Below are 21,687 nucleotides of genomic sequence, written 5' to 3'. Positions count from 1 at the left end.
GACTTGGAATTGACCACCTCTTGCAACTGACTGGATACGGCAGAGAAGGACTGGTGATATAGTGCTGCTTCAGTGGGTAAGCGTTTGGTTTTGGCTGTAAGATTTACCAGGCTTTAATTTCACTGTGCTTTTGGATTTGATTCACTGGGGATCTTTTACTTGTATTTTGCTTTGCGTGGGTATCGCAACAAGTATTGTGTGACAGCAGAGCCAAAGCTTAAAGTAGCGACCATGGTCCTAATGTGTTAGACGAGAGCTGACCTGTTGTGGTTGTGTGAAGAGATCGAGGTAAACGTAGAGGAGGACTTGACAGAAGAAGAAATTCTTAAGACAACTCTAGAAAGTAACAATGATTCGAAATTCATAGAACAAATGAGTAAACGAATTCTAAAGAAAAAACGGGAACAGGAAGCAATTAGGCAAGAACAGGAAGAATTTAAGCAAGAGCAGGAAAAAGCTGGGTAGGAACTGAAAATATTTCTCAGGAAGAAGGCCTAACAAAAGTAACGAGGCAGTACATTGATGCATTGAACGGAGAGATTCAAAGTTTAGAGCAGGCAATCGAACTAAATCAACGGCGGCTGGAGAAATCTGTAGGCTGGACGCAGCGAAAGTGGCAGGAAGTCAACAGCAGATTTCAGTCGAAAGCCGAGAGTAGTAGTACTTGTGAGAATAGCAGCACGTTCATAAGTGAACTCGAAGTGCTAGCAGCTATCAAAGCCTTAGTGGCAGTAGAGGCCGTTAAAGGCTGTAGTGAGAGCGACGAGGTGCTGTGCCAACAGATGACTGTAGAGACAGCTAAGCCAGCTGCGAACAAATTGGCACAGTTACCACGCGTGTGCGTCGCATCTGATGATAGCGAGGTCGTTAGCAAGGTACAGAATACTGCGGACTTGACAGACGCGAGCACCCATGTCGAGTCAGATCTGCGTGCCGAAGTGAGGTGCCAGCTGGACCAGTTGAGAGTAGTTCTCGGAATGGTGAGCTCCGTAGCTCACGAAAAAACAACTGCACTGTTCAGGGATCGGTGCGGCTCTCCGCCAGTCTAGGTAGCCTAGAGATGGATGATTTAATTAGGAATCATTTGGACTGTGCGCGTGAGACAGCGATCGAGACCGACGGGCTGTGTGGCGATGCACAGCGTGAGCTGGGCAATGCAGTAGAGGGCAGTTCGCAAGAGTGCGAGTAGCATAACTCGAGTAAAGCCTGCTGCATTGTGCCAGAGTCGGTTGAGCTGTCCGCCAGTCGAGGCAAAGATAGAGTTGATTTAAATGATAATCACTCAGACTGTGCGGGTAGGAGGCCGATCCGGGCCGATGAGATGTGTAACAGCCAGCACGAGGTGCCAGAAGGCGACATTAAAGAGAATTCAAAGAGAAAGCGCCGCAGAAGGAAGCACCGAAAAGATCGGAATGCGGTGGCTAATGTAGCGAAGCCAAAGACGGCGACAGGCGCGAAAAGGCAGGGCGCGGAGAAAAGAAAGGTGCGGTCGTCACAGACGATGTTGAAGCATCAAACACGTTCGAGCCACCGGTTCAAGGGGGACCGAGAAGCATGTTCTGCACGGACACAGACAAAGGGCACGGGGCAGTTAAATTCCTCGTTGTTCCGTAGTTCTTTTCGAAGCTCAGCGTGCAGTACGAAGGAGCGCAAGGTGGCAAGACGAGACCAGGTGGGGAGTAGCGACGCGGTCACTCGAGTTTGTGAGGAAAGAGGGGCGCCAGGACGCAAATTGGCGGGAGACTGTAACGTCTTGGGGGAGCGGATAGTGAGTCAGCCCTTTTGTTGTTCCTCGGTAGCCAGAGTAGCTTTCAAACAGCAACCCCCTCGAGTACGGCTCAAAGTATGAGTCAGTCGTAAACATTTGAAACGGGAGGCGAAGGCAACTTCTGTAGAAGTAAAACATTCTGTTTTGTTTTATTTTTTGAGCATCGGACAATTTTCGCGATTTAAGTTTCTTTCAATATGTAAAGGTATGAGCTCTGTTTATGTTTTGTTCGAGAAGTTCGAGATTTGAAAGACACGTTTTTTTTGTAAACATGTAGTATCGCGAGGTGTTCATTAATAAGTAGATAGGCTTTCTTTTTTTTGTGTGTAAGTAACCTGAGTAAAGGTTATCGTTGAGAGGCCTATGGTAACGCACGTGTGTTTTAGTTAACCTTCTTTTTTAATGTTTTTTTTATTTTCTAAGGTTAAGCGCGTATATTTTCAGTAAGTGCGTGATTTGCATTGAGAAGAGCTCTTAGTTCCATTAGCACGTCCTGTGTGGACGGAAGGAAGCAGATTTATGACTGGGTTGCTCGTGTGTGTTGAAGGCAGCCGTATTCTGACTTCTCTAGTACGCGTGCGTAGAGCTAGTTAGTAAAAGACACATTTGTTCAAAGGTTCCTCTGTGTTGCGTAAGTTATGCAAGTTTGGTTGTTTGTTCAAGGAACGTGTCCTGTGTGGATTAAAGGAACAAATGTGAGTAAGCGTCGCAAGTACGCGTTTGGAATAGAGACCACAAAGCTAGCGCGTTTGTATTTACGTACCGGTGGAGTTGGCCAGACGGTTCAGTGGCAGCAGTGCATGAGATGAGTACGCCATTGTGATAGGATAAGAACAGGCGGTTCGCGAAGTTAAGCTGCTTAAGTTATGTTTGGGTATTGGTGTTTAAGAGCCTTGAGTTTAATTTTGCGTAAACTTTTACTCTTGTGCAGCGCGACGGTCGGGTTTGGTCGAGCTCAAGAGGAACGTGAACGCTCGCTTTGGCGGCACAAAATTTTGGCGAAAAATTTGGGGTTTCCCAGATGAGTGACTTGCATTGAAATTTTGATAGGAAGCCTGGTAGTTTAACAGCTAATTCCGGGCGTTTGAACGCTGAGCGGTATTGTGTTGCCGGGATCGACTCTTCTGAGCCAGTTGTGAGATGGTTGAAGGCATTCCAAGTACGCAGGGGTTGCATAGAGCAAAGCCACCGTCTTGCTCGCCAGCCATTCTCTTCCTGCCCAGCGGTTGCAAGCACTGACCAGGCGAGATTTTCCGGGCCATGGAGAAGCTGTTAGGAATGGCCGTATGGGGTGACAATGCGCCAGCTATTTCAGCCTGCTGCATGTCTTCCTATCCAACCGGACGGGGCGCACTTCAGAGAACTGCGAATAAACCGGCAGCCACGTGGCGCGGGGTCAGCACAGGAATGTGGTACTCGGCCGCGCCACCTGGGATGAAGCAGAGTTCTACGAAGCTCTCTGATGTCGGCTCCGGACCTTTACACCTGTGTGTGTGTGCAACACGAGTATGTGAGCCCGCCTCCTCCAAAAGGGCGGGTCATCTTCGGTGACGTCGAACGATGACTGGACGAACGTTTCCGTTCACTTGGAATCAAGGGGGGGACCAAGTGCTTATAAGCAGCGGTTGCCGGCTGCTAGTGTGTGCTCGTCGTCGGGAGCTGAGTGCTCGTTGTCATGCTAGAAATGTATTAGTGAGCTGTGTGCTCATAAGCTGTTTGCTGTATGTTAGTCTTGCGGGCTCCTTATGGGAGTCACGCTAAACTGTCGATATATGCCTTGTTTTAAATGTAAATACTGCCAATGAACCCTGCTCGCCTAATCCTGTCGCCCCAAGGTCCTCCCTACAACTACAAGCGCTCCAATCCCAATAGGCCCTGCTGCTGGCGATGACGCTGCATGATGACACTGCGAAGGAGAGATCAAGCGATTTTTCCCTGCTTTTGACATGAGAATGTAAATTCCCAGCTGCATGCAGTGGAATAATATTTGGCTCACATGCTCACAGGGGCATCACTAACAGATCAGCAATATTTTATTATGTTCAAAAAGTGTTTCAGGGTCCTTTTAAAAATAGTGCCACAGTGCTGCGCAGCTTAATGTGACGCTAACTCCACCCTCGATACATTGACGAAGGCGGTGATTAAGTGAGGGAAACACCTAACAATGAGCGTGAAAACTCATGAGGATTTGGCTGTCATAGCTCGGTCTATTTCTGTTATGTTGCGATGGGATGAAGATTCAGTGCACGAACTGACTGTACTTTTGTCCCAGCAACAGCATGAAAATGGTTGAATTACAGACTGGCCAGGTTGAAGTCAAGTGTACTTGGCCTGTATCGTCGGATAATCGCTCTCGAAGATACATTTAGTTTCCAAGCACTGGATGCATTGATGGGCAACAGTGATCCTGGTGCTCTGGAAAAAACGCAGTTGCTTGTAGATGCTGATGCGTCTGGTACCAACCACACACCCGAAAAGTGAAGGTATCCCTAAACGTGATCATCCAAGAATATGGAACACCTTTTTCGACCACACATGCAATTAATTAGTCACTCATCTTCTGACTAATCTGATATTTTGGTCGTTACAGGCAGGCTCTGTCGAGACACAGTTTCTTCCGAAACGTGAAGCTTCGAATTATTACACAGCTATACAAAGCAAGGACAGTAGTTTTATTGGCTGTATAAGCTTGTAAGCATTCGCTTACTAACTAAACAATGTGCATGGTGTCACATGTGCACAGGCAAACATGAACAATCTCTCTAGATGAACACTTGCACTCGCTGTCAAAGCGCTGGCATGAGGTGGAGCGGCAGCAGCAGCAAGCGACCTGACCTTCACGCTGCCTGTTGCTTGAACACAAACTAAGCGGCGAGCACACAGCACACACAAAGCTATCAGCCCTAGGTGCACCTAGACTCAGTACGCATCGCAAATTGCTTTCAAGATAGATCCTGCGCAACCGTGTTCAGCCGTGCCATAAGGCGCCGCCAGAGTGAGGTGACAACACACATCTTAGGCTGCTCAGGTCCCACAGGCTTGATACGCGGCGGTGTCTTGTGTTGAAAGCATTAGCACACCGCTTTGCATTATGCAGATGTCAACCAGTTGAATCGGCCAAATTGTTTGAAAGACCATGGGTTGTACGTTATTCTGGTCAGTAAGCTCTTTCTTGCATTTCTTTTTTTTTTCTAAAACGTATGAATGAGGTTCTACAGTAAATTTCCCGGTTACTACATTTTTTTTTCGCGCAGTGCTGTGGAAAGCACATTAGGAGGGTTTTATTGTATTGCTTTTCTGCTTGACTTGGTCAACTTGGTGGCTGAACTGACATGTGGTTGTGTAGGTGGAGAGGGAAGGAGTCTGAATTTTTGAGTGGTGCACTGTAAGGTACTATATTTCTACTTGAAGCTGTCCGAATAATTTGTTGGAAACTGTGCTGTATCACCGAGGCCAAGTGTGTTACCATGAATTTCGGAACCATTTTCTTGGAAATTAGGGATCACTGAGAGAGAGTAGCTTAATTGAGCTGGGAATTCAAAGACTGATAATTGCACTGCTGTGCCTTTTGGACTACATGCTTATCGGATAATGTCACAGCATTTAGCACTGGTCAGTGGAGATACAGAATGCCTTAACTCTTTCTGTACCATGACCATTGGGCACTGTTAGCCAGCTAATGATGGTTTGAAACGCCGCTTTTGAGACCTTCCACTCCACTCACGGACACATTGCACTAACGGTTGTGAAGGAGGAGAACTAGATTTTTGTTTGCTAGCTTTTTGCCCTTTGGTAGCGATTTTTGAAAGTGCTTTTTACGATTGTGGAAGTAGAAAGCAAAAATAGCCGCCTCTGGAAGTGGTGCGTGCGCTTCCAAAGATCATATATCTCGCCAGTCTGCTGCGTCTGGTTTTATCTATGGATTGAGCAGCATCGACTGAGGATGCTGCCTATTCGTTGGAGTTTAACTCTGAGAGCGAGGACGACACAAACCAGCCTGGAACATCGGCAGCCGCAGCCCGGCACACTAAACTGTTTTGCTTGCATTTAAATTTTTGTAATAGAATACCTGTTCAATGAAAAAGTTTGATTTTTTTGGAAATAGTGCCTATTAGATGGCAATACATTTTGTATATCTCATAATCTGTCACATAGTTATTTAAGTAGATACAATGGTGTCGTTACAAACTTTAATTTTATCCCACAATCTTGATTCTCGCAATTTATATCTCTTTTTATGACATACATTCTATTAATAAAACTTTTATGCATAAAAAGTGCATTCATTCTGCTTTTTGTTTAAGTATTACACAGTATATTGAGTGGAGTAGTTACTTCAGACAAAAAAAATCTGTCATAATCTACAAAGAACACCTATTTTCCCCATGGTAGGGAAAGAGTTAAATGTCTAATTCTTCACAACATTGTTTTTTTTTTCTTATCTACTGAAGAATGGCATGTGATAACAGTATGCTAAAATGCAGCTTGTGTGCACTGTACCACACAATGCTAAAAAGACTAATTTTCTACGGCACAAATTGTTACAGTGGCTCGTGTTGCATTGAACTTTGGCCTTTGACTGAGGTTTGCCAGAGGTGACCTGTGAGAGCGAAAAATTTTGGTCAAAATAACCGTTGCACGGTTTTAGGAATTTTAAGTACATGTGACTCTACTGGGGCCTACTTATCAGTTCGAATTAATCCTCAGTTCAAATGAACAGATTTCAAATCACCAGGATTTCACTGTGCCACGAAACTCTTGCATCTCCATGAAGGTCTGTCAGACCAAGTGTGGGAAAATGGGAGACGAGCCATGAGAAAGGTTCACTACTTGTGGAGCAACAGCAACGCTTAGGGCCCCATGAGGACTCTTGCCACTTGAGAGTGAGCAACTTACCCATAGCATCAGACACCCAAAAGCAAACATGTCGCTGGCAGGTGTTGGTTGTGGCACGACATTCATGATGCGTAGCTCTGGGGCAGTGAAGTCAATCCCTCCAGCGATAGGCAACTGGTGGCTCTTGTTCTGAAAAACCGTGGTTTACAGTTGAACCCACTTTAACATGCCAGTTTTAACAATATATTGGTTATGACAATGAGAAGCTTTGCATGGTTGCATGTTTTTTATGGTGAAATACCCCGCTTACTACAATGCCTGCATGATGCATTATCGATAATAAGAATGAACTCTGGATGAAAAGGTAATGGAATGTGAAATCCTAGAAAATAAAAACGAAAGAAAAATTCGAGCCGCTGCGCCCTTGACCACTGGTACAACGGTTGCCGTGCGCTCATATGATAGAGCCTGTTTTCCAGCCTTCTCCACATCACCAGCATGGCACAAGTCTTTCACAAAGCAAATGTTCTCACTGTGTGCCTCGTTCAAGATCCCCTTTCACCATTTATGCAGTGGCTGCCAACTTTCTAGTTTGCCTCTACAAGGTTTACCTAATTATTGATGTAGTTTCCACTCCAATTCTGGAACTAGTTGATATCCTCATCCCAGGTCTCCCTCCACATTGTCAGCAATAAGATCTGTCCTTCCACAGACCAAGCTGGAATCTCATCACGGCCTGCTTCCTTGATGCTAGGTGAGCTACGTTTATGTAACGCCTAGCGCGTGGCTATCTGCCGATTAGCTAGCTACCAATGCTGCGCAGCCATTCCAACTCGTGGTGTGCCCTTGTTGTGGTAATCGTGAGGATACGGTCCATATTTTTTGGCAGTGTTCGCTTTCTGCAGCTTTCCTTGAAGAGAGAGCTAGTCTTTTTGGCCTCTCAGGTGCTCCATTTGCACCCGCATTCTTGCACCCGTTGCCTAAGTAGGTGATCAACGAATTTGCGCTTCTTCTTGTCGAGTGTTTATACCAAGTTTGGTTTGCACGCTGTGATGCAGTCTTTGGGGGGAAGGCACCGGGCCTTCACGAAGTGCTTACAAAAGCATGGAAGGAGGTCTAGTTCCATCTCGACCAGGAGCAGCATCACTTAGGCGAGAAGTTTCTCTAAGTGTGGGCCCACCCTGCTGTGATTTTTGGTGAGTCAGATGGAAAGCTTTCCATCAAGTTATAATGCATGCGCTTAGGCCACTCGACTTGGCTGTGTGTGCCAGTTGATCCACATGTTTGCTCTTGTCATTGTGGAACACAGAGCCAGAACCAGTCATGGCACACCTGAATGCGGTTGCACAGCCCCGGCGACGGCCTTTGTGGTCTCCATGCAAGTTTGCTTTGACCTCTTTTGTGTTAAGGCAATCCGAGGGTCTGTTGGGCTCGTGTCCCTGAAGACCGACATGGCTGTTTGTGTATTGAGCGCTGCAACTCAGTTTCTACAGCTCCGGCCTCCTTGTCCGGGAAGGACCATTCGCATGAACCAAAGCAGCCCCACCTAGTCAACATGGGTATGGGGGGTCAATGTACCAAATGATGTTGGGTTGATGAGTACATGTAAGCTCTGGGATGCGGTGCCTACAGGTGCAAAATCCTCTACCCTTTTGACAATGGCGCCAGCTGCACTGGCAACAGTGCTCCCAGATTGTTCACTGGCCCCTCATTCTGCACAGTTCTGCTAACAGATAAAGTCACTCGTGCTCGTATTTGTTGGTTGCGTTGAAGTCGTTAGTGGCCATGTGGCTTTCCACCTCGTTAGACTCGACACCAAAGTAGAAGATGGCTGATCCGCCCGCTGGTCACTGGCAATGCACGGCGTTGCCGGTGAAAAGAAAGCACACTGGTATAGATTCCGAAACGAAATGCAGTATCGTGAAGGACTACGAAAATGGTAAAAAAATTTGTGACTTGGTGAAGAACAAGTGGACTATACTCACAATGTCAGCAATCATCCGCTCGGCAGAGAAGTTCGACAAAGAAAAATGCTTAATAGACAACAGGCGCAAATGCATTTAACAAAGAGCCTATAAGGAGGTGCAAGACGCCCTCTATGAATGGTTTCTCGGTGCCCATGCCATGAACTTGCCCACCACTGGGCCGGCCAATTAGGGCCACAAAGGCGAAGCAGTTTGCCCGACTCATCAACAATGTGGAATTCCACCCAAGTGGCGACTGAGTACAGTGCTTAAAAGAGAAGCATGGAATTGTTTATAAAGCCATCACTGACGAGGGAGCTTCGCTTGATGTGGAGGCCAAGCAGAAGTTGGTGGAGGAAACGCTGCCCCACATCCTCGACAACTACGTTGACACCGATGTATATAATGGTGATGAAACGGGACTGTTCTTCCAGATGTTGCTGTCCAAGACACATGCACTCAAAGGAGACACATATAAGGGCGGCAAAAACAGCAAGCTGCGCCTCTCTGTTTTTGTGCGCCAACAGGGATGGGAATGACAAGTGCCCCACACCTGACATTGGGAAATAAAAAAAGCCCCACTGCTCCCGCGGTGCTGCCAGGATAGTGGTACACTACTGTCACAACCACAAGGCATGGATGACACAAGAACTTTTTCGTGAGTGGCTCTTGGAGTTTAATCAACGTATTTAGCGATGTAACAGGAAGGTGGCACTCATCCTGGATAGTTGTAATGCTCTCCACTCCATGCCTAAGCTCTCAAACGTGGAAGCTTGTTTCCTGCCGCAGAACACGACGGAGGCTTGCAGCCCATGGACGATGGTGTGACCGGCAATTTTAAGCTCATGTACGTCGCCGCGTCCTGAACAAGAACATGGCCATGCAAACAAGCGGTGAGCAACAAGACTTGAAGATCAATCTAATGATGGCTGTGCAGTTTATTTTTGGTGCGTGGTCCGAAGTAAGCGCCTTTACGTTGCGAAAATGCTTTAGGAAAGCTTGCTTTGTCTGAGACAGCAGTGACTTACACGAAGCCTACGAAGCTCCCACTGACAAAGTGATGCCTGAAGTTTGGTCCGCAGTCAACAAGGATGGTTCAGGAGAAGAAGAGTTTCTACATACGGATGACGCACTAGAAACATCAGAACTTTTAAGAGGTGAGGTGATCGTCACGAACGTGCTTGATAGCGCCACCGACAGTGATGGCAATGACGGCAGCAATGACGCAGTAAAGCGGGCTGCCTCAATATAGTCCTCACAGGGGGCCCTCCAGACGATTCAGTTCCTCCGGGGTTTTGCTGTCGCAAAACCCCAGACCTGGGCCTTCCGCTGCATTACGTGGAGCACCTGGATGCCTTGGAGAAGGATGTTGGCAAGCTTCGCGTAAAGCAAGCAAGGCCGACGGACATGGAGTTTTCTCGTGCAAGCCAGTGAGAAGTAGGTGGCAAGATGCTTGTGGCGATCTCACCTTAGTGTTCTGGATTTCTCAAGCTGAGAGGCTGTCGTGGAGAACCTTCTTGCATATTTTAAAAGGCCCCGTTTGGGGCCACCAAAGCGATGCATTGGTGGAGCTCGCTTGCCACTAGCTACCCGTGACCCCTCTTTCCAGTTATAGCAGTGCCATTCTTGAACGCAGACAGCCGCAGCTTGTTACACGCAATTGGAGCACACAGCAAGAAAAGTTAAACAGTTAAATGAGCCAACACAATCAGCAGCTGGATGGAAGAAGGTGGCAGGGAGGGGCACTAGCCTCCCAGCCATTAAAGATTTTTCACAACAGCTCTGCCATCCCCATACTTTTCTTACTTCTTTCATGCAACCAAATTATCACAAATATCCGTTATAACAATGGGATCTTCATGGCACTTGAATATTGTTATAAGTGGGTTTGACTTTATAGCAAAAGGTTACTGCAAGCCAATGCAGGTTTGTACATTATGCTATTACAGCAGAAATTAATTTAAATTTCCATGAGAACACCCTCTTAACTCTCTCCTTACCATGCCTATTCAAATCAATCACCTGTGATCGATGCTTTAGACAAAGAAATAGTTAGTAGTTAGTACAAGCACTGAACTTTTAGAATCAGTTAAAATTTTCACGCTCCGGTGTTGCGATTTTTGACAGACCCTTTTGCAAACTATTGTGCATATGTTCTAGCGAAAAGAGGCAGTGGCTGTCACCTTCAGCCACGCTCGAGAAAAAAAGCATGCCGCTCACGATTACGCCGCACTAGCATAAATGTAATCAAATGACTCCCAGCAAATCACGAATCAAATTATATTGCCAGTTTTGCCGATCGACAGTGCTCAATGGTGATAATTAATGGAAAATGACGTCAGCTGTTCACTAGTGAGCTTTGGTTTGGAGAGTGAGTCATTTTATTCTGCCAAAGTGTATTTCTGAAGGTCCGCCGCATGTGCAACATGTGGACCTGGCATTTTCAACCAGTTTCCAAGAGTTTTGGTTTTGTTTATCTCGTAAAATCCAGGCAAGGGGTGCTGCTGGTATCAGTGCGCAGTTATCCAAAGTCGCTTCCATGGCTATGTTGAACCCACACTTAAATTTAGTTGGTTAGTTGTTTATTCGGGGTTTAATGGTGCAAAGGCTACCCAGGCCATGTTGCACCAGTCACAAGTCTGCAACACAACACAACACTAAATCAGGTAAACCTGCTGTGCGCTATAGTTGATGTAAATAGCCAGTAGTCTCTAAAAAGTCAAACAAGTTAGTATATGGCACTAGCGGGTCATCTGCCAGTAATAGGGCAAGGTGTAAAGGTATACGTAAATTATATAGGTTTTTTTAAAAGCTTCTGTTTCTGTGTTTTTCAAAGTGTGGGCACGTCATAAGGATGTGTATTACTGTAAGACGTTCATTGCATTTTTCGCATGTCGGCGGGTTTTCTTTTCGGAGGAGAAATTTATGCGTTAGATGTGTGTGTCCAATCTGAAATCAACACAGGATCACCTCAAAGAACCGTTGCTGGTGAGTGCACGGACTTCCACTCACCAATTACGGCTTTAGTAAGATGAGGCTTGTTGCTTATACTATTGTCCCATTCTTGTTTTTCATCAAGGCCTTCCTAATCGCAGTAATATTTTCCTTATATGGAAGCGTTGTGTATTCATATGCTGCCACTGATGCACATCTATTTGCTGCTTCATTACCCGGTATACCAACATGGCTTGGTACCCAGCAAAACCTAATTGATATGCCGTATTTGTTGGATGTTACCATGTTTAAAATATCCCCTAACAGGGGTTCACATTCGGATTTCACATGTAGAGCCTTCAATGTGCTTAATGAATCAGTGTATATTACTAAGACAATAGGCATAAACGTTTAAAAGGGAGCTTTAGAAATAAGTTCAAGACATTGCAACCAATTGGCATAAACGTTTCAAAGGGAGCTTTAGAATCTATTCACTATGCTAAATTTCAAGCTATAGGCAACAACACTTAGTTTGATTTCTTGGCGTATCCCCCCCCTCCGCCCCCCCCTGTGAGCATTCTGTGCTGCTATGAAGGCGGTTCATTAGTCAACATATAATTCTCTGGACAGGCGATGTTCTGTAAGCACCACTTGCCAGTCGTAGCCCAAGGCTATGAACTGGATCAAGTTGTCGGATGTAAGACTGTCTGGATGAATCGTATATGATGCTACCACAGTCTAATATGCTACACACCAAAGTACGGTAGATGCGTAGCAGGCATTTACGGTCAGAGCCCCAGCGCTTTCGGGACAGGACTTTGAGGATGTTAAGTGCATTGTTCGCTTTAATTTTAAGGTTATTTATGTGCGTGACAACGTTTAACTTTTTATCAAACAGAAACTTGTGTTCTTGTTTTACCGGTAGTGTGGCTTCCTGTAGCTTAAGGATGGGATCTGATTGTGGGCCTCTTTTTTGTGTAAAGACGACACTAATAGTTTTTTCCCTTGAGAAGCGAAAACCATTTTCAGATGCCCACTTCGTTAGTTTGTTTAATGTAATTTGAATTTGCCATTCGCAGGTTGCCAGGTTCGATGCACGACACGCAATTTGTAGATCATCCACATATAATGAATGCATTATAGAGGATGGAATTACATAATTGACCGAGTTTATTTTCACCACAAACAATGTTGTGCTTAATATGCATACCTGTGGTACACCATTTTCCTTAATGAATACACGTGACAGCACCGTTCCTAAATGCAGTTGGAATGTTCGGTCCGACATGATCGGCTAGACATTTGAGCATTCTATTGCGGATTCCTAAATCTGCCAAGTCCCTTAAAATACCAAACCTCCATATTGTGTCGTACGCCTTTTCTAGATCAAAGGAAACATTGAGACTATAGTGCTTGGGTAGAAAGGCCGCCTATATCTCGTGTTCTAGCCAGACTAGGTGATCCGTTGTAGAGCAACTATTCTTGGACCCACACTGATGGTTATCTAGAAGGTTGTCCGTTTCAAGGACGTATGTCAATCTTATGTTTATAATGGCATCATAAGACTTCGATGACGACTTGTGAGTGCTACAGGTCTGTAGCTGGTTGCTGTTGTGGGAGGTTTTTCAGTTTTCAAGAAAGGGATTATGATGGCTTTCTTCCACTCATTCGGTGTTTTTCCCGTTTCCCAGATTATATTAAAAAAGCAAAGCAAGGTTTCAACTCCATCAGGAGATATATGAGCGAGCATTGTGTAATGTACTCTGTCCGGACCAGCTGCTGTTTTTTTGTCAGTGGTGAGTACTCTATTGATTTCCGGTAAGGTTAAGGGAGCATTATACGATCTCTCTGAGCTTTTTGTGGTCGGAAGCTTTAGCTTTTCGGCTGATTGCTTATATTCTAGAAAGGTAGCAGAATAGTTTACTGAGCTTGATATATCAAAAAAATGCTGCTCTAATATGTCTGCTTGTTCTACTAAATTTGTTTGTGCCTGGGGGTGAAAGTATGGGAATCGTGTAAGGAGCGTAGTTGCCTCTGAACTTATGAACCTGATCCCACATTGTTTTGGAAGTTATCGAGCTATTTATTGACGAGACATAATTTTTCCAGGACTGTCTTTCGGCTTGTCTGCATGTGTACCTGGCTTTTGCTTTTTTGAAGGAGAGTAGATTATCTTGTGTTGGGTATTGCCGAAAGATACCCCACGCTTTGCTTTGTGGTTTTTTTGTTTGCGTGCATTCCTTCGTTCACCAGGGTTTTAGGTTTTTTTTCTTAGGAAGCCAGAGGATTGTGGGATGGTCTGTTCTGCTGCAACAAGTATACAGGCGACAATCTTATCATTCATGCGTTTATTCGGGATTAAAGTTTCTTGTCTGTCTGTCTGTCTGTCTATTCGGAGTCTATGGTTAACTCATCTGATATGTTATCCAGAGTGGCCTTTCCAGTAAAGAGAGGCCACTCTGCTAGATGGAGTTTCCAACGGGGTGGTATTAATGCTATAGTAGGAAAACGAGATGTTTTCTTAATGATAGCAGGCATATGGTCACTACCATAGGGGTTATCAATAACACTCCATTGAAATTGCCAAAGAGAGATGGAGAGCACAGTGCCAGATCTAGGCAACTCATAGCTCCTGTGCTTGGGGAGTAGTGAGTTGCCACACCGGTGTTTAAAAGGCATATGTCGTTTGTTAGGATAAAATCTTCAAGTGTTTGACCCCTGGTGTCAGTTGTCTTACTACCCCCATAACATGTTATGTACGTTAAGATCAGCTCCTATTAAATATGGTTCAGGTAGCTGGTTTAAGCTTAACTATAGATCTCTTACAGTAAAAGGTGAATGCGGTGGAATGTATATTGAACAAATGGTGATGATTTTGTGAGCTAAAACGGTGACAGCAACGGCTTCTATATGACTGTTAATGGGAACTTCTCTAGCTGCAATACCACCCTGCAGAACAATGGCTACACTACCTGACAGCCGGTTCACCTGAGTACGGTCGCGCCATACAACAGTGAAACCTTTTAAAATGTTTGTGTTTTTCGTCTAGGTTTGTTTCCTGCAAGAACAGGACCACAGGAGAGAAGTTAAGTAACATGTCTTTGATGTCACTCAAGTTGTATAAGAGACCTTTACAATTCCACTGAATAATAAAAGCCATTACGAAACTGAAAGGTAGAAAATGGCATTACGAAAAAATAATAGATAAGATTTTAGCTGACAGATTTAAAGAAGGCTAATACAAAGGGGTGATAACCTTTAGGTTATCGCTTTCTTATTTTAGGTGGTTATTGGGACTTTGTCCCTCTTTCCGCGCTCGAGTGAGCGCTTGTCCTTCGGTGTTGATCACACCAGGGTTTTTGGGTAGACCTCCATCGCTCTCTCTGAAGCACTGGAGGACCGAGAGTTGTGCGCTGAGACACGTGTCTCGGGCTTTGGGGCTCATTTGATTTTAGGGCCCTGTGGAACTGGTTTTTGCAGGCCCTTCAAAGAGGACGGAGCAGCACTGGCTGCTTCACCCGCAGGGGCGGGAGGGGTCACTGTGGCACCAATGCGCCATCTTTGCCCCCATCTGTGTCACATCGGCATAACATCTTCACGGAAGGTACGATAGTTGCTTTCTGGCTTCATAGAACAATATTTTTTCTTTCAGTTAATGCAATTACTTATTTTTCCGTTTTCCAGCAAGGGCAAGACCGCAAGTAAACTGGATGGTCTCCTTTGCAGTTAATGCAATGTGGGTAAGAAGTGCAGTTGTCAGATTGACGATCATTGGAGCTGCATTTAGCACAGGTTGTTTGGCCTCTGCATGCATGTGAAGCATGTCCGAACCTTTGGCACTTGGAACACCGTCTTAGGTTCAGGATATATGGTCTGACGTTTACTTTTATGTACCCTGCATCCAGCTAGGTAGGCATTAGGCTTGTTCCAAAGGTAAGCATGACACATTTTGTCGGGATTTCTTGGTCATTTCTGCGGTAGACAATTCTTTGTACTTTTGTCACATTTTGTTCCTGGGAACCCTCAAGGAGTTCCTCATCGCTCAGGCCAATAAAATCTTCCTCTGATATCACACCCTGCCTTGTATTTAGTGTTCTGTGAGGTGAAATTGTCACTGTCGCGTCGTCAATACTGGTAACTTCCGAGAGCTGTTGGGCTTGATCTTTGTCATTTAGTTCTAGGAGGAGGTCCCCACTAGTCATTTTTGAGGCTTTGTATGTTAGTCCGATTTTGTCTTTCAGACACTTGGCCACCAGAAATGAAGAGAGCTTCCTTACTGGTATGCCGTTTTCACTGTGGACTACATAATATTTGGGGAATGATGTGGCGTTGCCCCGAAAGGAGAACTGAAACAGAGCTTCGGTGCGGCCTCTTTTTAGATGCAGATTATAGACAGAAGCTTGCGCTGCCATAAGAAAATGTATTTGTTCGGCAACAGCACCGACCGCACACCAAAGAGCCCAACGAGGGGACGCGGCAGAGCTTGTGTACAAGTCTGCACCACGCCAGTCGTACGACATCACTATAACCAAATATGGTGTAGCCAAGGTAGGATAGCCACACAGGGTTAACCCTTGCCACCAAGGAGAAAGGAAGTAAATGGAAGAGAGAAGACAGGAAAGGCCAGAAAGCGAGAGAGAAAGACGAAGATTTGAGGAGAGAGCAACAGGAAAAGGCGACTGCCAATTTCCCCCAGGTGGGTCAGTCCTGGGGTGCCGTCTACGTAAAGCAGAGGCCAAAGGGGTGTGGTGCCTCTGCCGAAGGGCCATAAAGGTCCGAACACCCGGCATCGGCTCAACCCCCAGGATCCCCCTTTCCTCGAACATGGCTAAGCCATGCACGGCTACACGCGGGAGGGTCCAACCCTCGTGTGCTCGGGTACGAGACCAGAGATTTTCCTTTAAGGCCTTGAGCGGTCTCCTTCCTTGTGGGTGCTTATCTGTACCGATCTTCTTGCGCGACCTGAGAGCTCTACTGATTATTTTCCAGGTGCATACTTCGGTTCGTTATGATGTGCTGCCATCGGCAGCAAAGAAACTTCCGTTCATGTCAAGAAGGCCGCCTGTAGCACATCTCGGCCGAGCACTATGGATCAGCGCAACAGTTTACAACGGCGTGGAATTTCTTAATACTCTTCTCTGCAGAGGTGATAAAGACAACTTGCGAAAATGCAAACACATATGTTTGGATGCATAATCTTGTAGTTGCCCAGCTACACTGACAGTGATCAGCCCTGGAAGAGGCGCACGACTCTAGACGAACTGATGAAGCATGTTCCTTGGACTTCTCATTTGACCATTCTCAGAAGATGCCAAAAAGGCAGAATTGCAAAATGTGCTACGAGGACAGCAAAGTTTAACAAAAACCAGACGTCTTTTGGGGAAAAGTGCAGAGTCCACCTATGCTTCACAAAGTCCAGGAACTGCTTCACCACATAACATGAGCGATGAACTGGTCTTAGTCCCTTTCTTTTTTTTTTTTGTATCCGAATAACGGCCGTATACTGAGCATTTAGTTTTTCAGACAGTATTCCTGGGCTATTTATCTTTGAAATTCACATTCTGAATTTCCTTTGATTGTAATGTTTTTGTAGATATCAAGTTTTTTTTATTGTTTTTGCCAAATGGCAGCAAAAATGGTGCTTTCTAGAATTTTGATGTTTCACCTAAAAAATTTTTTTGTTTGGCAACGTATGTTCTTGGAAAGAACATTTAATTATGCACAATATGCTATGGTGCAATATGTACTGGAATATTATTTGAAGTGGTAAATAAGTTTTTTCTGAGGCCTAAAAAGAAATGACCATTTTCTCGCGAAAGGGGCCAGAAACCACAGCTTGAGCCTCACGAGTTAAAATTATCTGAGGGTAGAGAACAGAGGTGCAACTATCTCAGCGAAGGATCATAGGCATATGTGGTGCACTGAGCTAACAAATCACACATAACTTTTTTACAAGAGGGTGCTCCTACTTGCCATTTCAGGGTGTCTACCAAGTTGACATTTCCAAATTCCCTGAGTGACCCAGAAGATTATTTTATGTCAAGACGGGCTGACACCACGTCGCTCGATGCTGTTACTCTCTAGCAAGCATGTTAAAAAAAAAAAAAACTTATTTCAGTTTGAATAGTAAGCAGTAGTGTTTATTTTATTCCAAAAGAAAACAGAAGGGAGGGGTTAGTGAAATGAAAAGTGAATAAAATATATTTGCAAAAGTGGTAAAACTTATTGAATATCGAGTCAAACACTCAAATACGAATAAAAAAGAAATGCATACAGAATCAAATATTTTTGAATATGAGCTATTTCTATCAACTGATAGCAAGCTCATTGGTATGAGGCCCGAACTGCTTCATAGCATAACATTACTGTATTGAGGCGAAGCTGACTCTTGGGAAACGGCATTATGCACTGCACCGTGCTTTCTGAGCTTCGAAGCCAATCGCGAGGACCACAAAGGCAGAGTTGGTGCCATTGCTAACAGTGGCAAATTCTTTCAATGAAAAACACGGCACCCAATGGCAGGAAGCTTAACGAACGTCGAAGCAGCTAGGCCTAGCGTTGCCGTAGTGGTGGCTATGGCTGCCAGTGGATCTGCGAGCGAGAGCGCCGGTTTGAGGCGGTGAAGTAATCAAAACGAAATCAAAATGAAATAAATGCCAGTTTGGACCTGCAGTCATGGCAAAAAGTCCGGAAAATCGGGCGGCGAAGAGTTCTTGAGTCCGAAATTTCAGACATTCCTATTTATTAACTCTATGGGGTACGTGGTGGTGCCACAAAACCGTCCCAATTATTGGGCATCTGGAAAGTGGGTTGTTGACTGTGCACTGGCAATTCCTCCAGCCGACGACACAGCGTCAAAGACTATTCGTTACCATTCCTCTCTATTACTCGAGTGAGCATTACCGTGACTTTCATTCCCTTTCAATAAAATTACAGCTAATTTTCCCTCATAGAAGCTCAAATTTGCCGAGTTCTCTCCAAGTATTTCCGGGCTGTTCTAAATCCCTGAGGATTCTCGGTTTTCCTGGTTCGTAGACACCCTGCATTTCTGGAACAGCAGGCTAGCTGTCAGCTGACATCAGGTTACAAATGTTCACAGACACCTACCACAGGCGAAATTATTTCTTATTATAAATAGGGCACACAGGCTTGCACACATCTGCACTCTTCCGGCTATGTTAAAGTTAAATAATAAATGACAGGGATGATTGTTACCATGTTCTGCCTGGCTCATAGCTTTCAGGAAGCTTTTTCAGAGGAAAATATCGAAAGGTTATAAGCTGGCTGTGGAAAGAAAGCTGCCATAAGCAGGACAAGGCAGAGACAGGGCACTGGAGAATAAATAGGAAAAGCAAACACTGCACTCCAAACTTTATCCATTTGCAGCAGCATCAATACCGAGGAAGATGAGGAGAACGGCGGCTGGCTAGGGACAGGCCATTCCCTAGGAAGTGAAGCGGGTGCGTGGCTGAGATCACGCATGGCTGGCAAGGGCCTGGGGATCATCCATCGAGGAATGATGGCCGGCTAGAGCCTACTGCTCAGTAAAAATATGCGCCTGTTCATTGTGGCTCATCGTCATCACTGATTTTGCACGCCACATGTTCATAGTAAGCCTCTTTAAATGTTTGTGAGGCCACAACATTCATATGGGGATGGATTACCAGTGAAGCTGTTTAGGCTGCATACATTATGAAATCATGAATTGTTTTATATATGGCACCACACTACGCTGACACAAGTGCCGTTGCGGTCACCACACCACCCATGCACCTGCCGCAACCACTGCTGCAGCTGCACGGGCACCTCAGACGTGCGTGACATTAAAACGACAGAAACACACAGAACATGCACAGGCACCATCACCACAACCACTGCTGCAGCCGCGCTGGCACTTCCGGCGCTTGTGTCGTCATAACCACAGAAGCGGCTATGTGCACAGGTGCCCTTGCCACACTCTTTCTCCGTCATTATTCATCAAACAAGTGTTAAAAAAAATAAAGCACATGAAGGGCAACTTGCTACGCTAAGTGCACTTTCTCACATTATATATATATATGCACACACACATACAGGGTGTCCCAGCTAACTTGGACCAAGATTTTGAAAAAATTTATGCGTTCTTCAGAACAGAAATTGCGTGGATGTTGTTATGTTGTTAGCGTTTCTCTAAACTTACAGTACCATTTTTTTGCTCATCTTTTTTTGAGTAATTAGCCGAGATAAATTAACGTTTTAAATAAAGCTTGAAACGTTCAGGCGTCAATAGGAAAGTTGTGGAGCTCCACAAATATTGCTCAACCAGGCACTTTCAATGAGACAGACTTAGGGTGGCTGTTTTATTCGGGAAAAACAAAAGCCTGCAGAGTTAAAAAAATAGATGACAGCACGTTCTGTGCGCCTGAATGCACCACGATTACAGCACTCTCAACAGTGCTTTGCAAAAAAACATCGCTCGCTTCGCGCCTTTCGTGCTGCCCATGACAGAGCTTCGCGTTGTGCTTGGTTCCGAGATAAACGCCAGTGGGTTCGGGCGGCAGTTGAAATAAAGCGTGGCTCCCGTTTCTGCCGCGATAATTGCACTCTCATGCTAGCAAAATGCATGAGGAGGAAAAATGACAAGCTCATGAGTTTGAATTTGGGAGCAAGACCCCAACAAGCAAACACGCATTATAACAAGCTTGATAACGTCTAGTGTGAATTGCGCTGGTTGTCACAAAAGGAAAAATTGTAAACTGACACGGAAGGTTGCTTTTTAGCTTCTTGTCCATTCCTTGTCGACCGAGAATTTGTAATTTTATATTACTTACGTGCCTTTTCCATGCCGTACAAAAGTTTCACATAGATGGCTCTTTTAATGGAAACCGTTGTAGAGATTTATTCACTGTGATGTCTGTCTAAAGAATTTGTTCAGACAAGTCGCCCTCTGCCATAATACAGTACTGGCACCTTTTCAGAACGTGCTGTGTAGCTTTCTTGATAACGCAAGGCGGTATCTCGCTGCAGGCCTCAGCAATCTCTGCCTTTAGCACTTCTGGTGTAGTTGTAGGTTCGCGGTACACTCGGTCTTTCACATGTCCCTACAGGAAGAAGGCAAGAGGTGTCAAGTCCAGTGACCTTGCAGGCCATGCCACTGCATCGTCCATGCCGCCCGACCCACTGGCGTTTGAAGGCTTCGTCAAGCCCGGCTCGGGCAAGGATGCTGCTGTGAGCTGGTGCACCGTCGTGCTGATACCAAGTTCACTTTAAAAACGCAAGAGGGAGATCACAGCGAAAATCTTATACAAGGCCTTCCAAGATGTCGTTCTCGTACTGCTGAACAGTGAGCATGTGGTAAAAAAATATGGGTCCAATTATTCTTCCGTCAAAGATACCGCACCACACACTGAATGACCATTGGTACTGGTGTCTGGTCTGCGCCACCCAACGCGGCTTCGTATCGCTCCAGTAATGCGCATTATGGATGTTGACTTGAGAATTTCTGAAGAAGGTTGCCTCATCTGTCTAGAGCACGTTGACAACAAAATCCGGTATTTTGTCACTGTTCACAAGGATCCAATTTGAGAAATCAAGCCGCCATTCAAAGTCTCTTTCTTGCAGCTTTTGATGCAGTTGGAGGTAATACGGATGCATTTCAGCCTTCATAAGAACTCTTGACACTAAAGACTTTGAAATGCTGACCTCACCACTCACATCACGCATGCTGGAATGAGGGTTTGCAGTCATGAAAGCCAAAATGTCTCCTTCAGCCTCTTCACTGATGGTCCACTTTCTATGCTGCGTCTTCTTGAAGGTACCTGTTTCTTTCAGCATCAAGTAACTTTTCATAATTGAGTTCGCGCTAGGTCTTCCCCCACATTTCCAATTTCGGTATACCTTGGCAGCTTTCCTCTTGTCGTCCCGTGCCGCTCCCAAGGATAAGACCATGTTCGCCTTCTGCTCGCTTGGGTATGGCATGCTTTAAGCACTGCAAAAAACTTCTTTGAAATGGTTGCACGGCACAACACTAATCAGACAGTCAAGCTCACATGCATCTAGCCGCTGGTGCAGCTTGGAAGAAAAGCCTATGGAAAAGCAGCGTTGTAACAAATGATGCTCTCTCTCACACAGGTTCCAGACGTATGATGCATGTTTTGTGTGTATTTTTTCCTATTCCGCATTGACCTGAACCCTGGAAAAAAAAAA

The 21,687-nt window shown here is 45.3% G+C and overlaps 1 protein-coding gene across 6 annotated transcripts in view; it reads right to left on the bottom strand.

The window, feature by feature from the left end:
* Positions 1-21,687, bottom strand: part of LOC135907720 (serine/threonine-protein kinase 31-like) — a 326,396-nt gene that overhangs the window by 27,456 nt on the left and 277,253 nt on the right. For all 6 annotated transcript variants that reach the window (XM_065439440.1, XM_065439441.1, XM_065439442.1 and 3 more), the window contains one exon: positions 6,665-6,793. In XM_065439440.1, the coding sequence (XP_065295512.1) occupies positions 6,665-6,793 (129 nt within the window). The remainder of the gene's footprint in view (positions 1-6,664; positions 6,794-21,687) is intronic.

This window comes from Dermacentor albipictus, chromosome 1 (assembly GCF_038994185.2).
Source record: "Dermacentor albipictus isolate Rhodes 1998 colony chromosome 1, USDA_Dalb.pri_finalv2, whole genome shotgun sequence".
Classification (NCBI taxonomy): Eukaryota; Metazoa; Arthropoda; class Arachnida; order Ixodida; family Ixodidae; genus Dermacentor; species Dermacentor albipictus.
The sequence above is the reverse complement of the archived record's forward strand: the minus strand, read 5'-3'. Positions and strand labels throughout refer to the sequence as shown.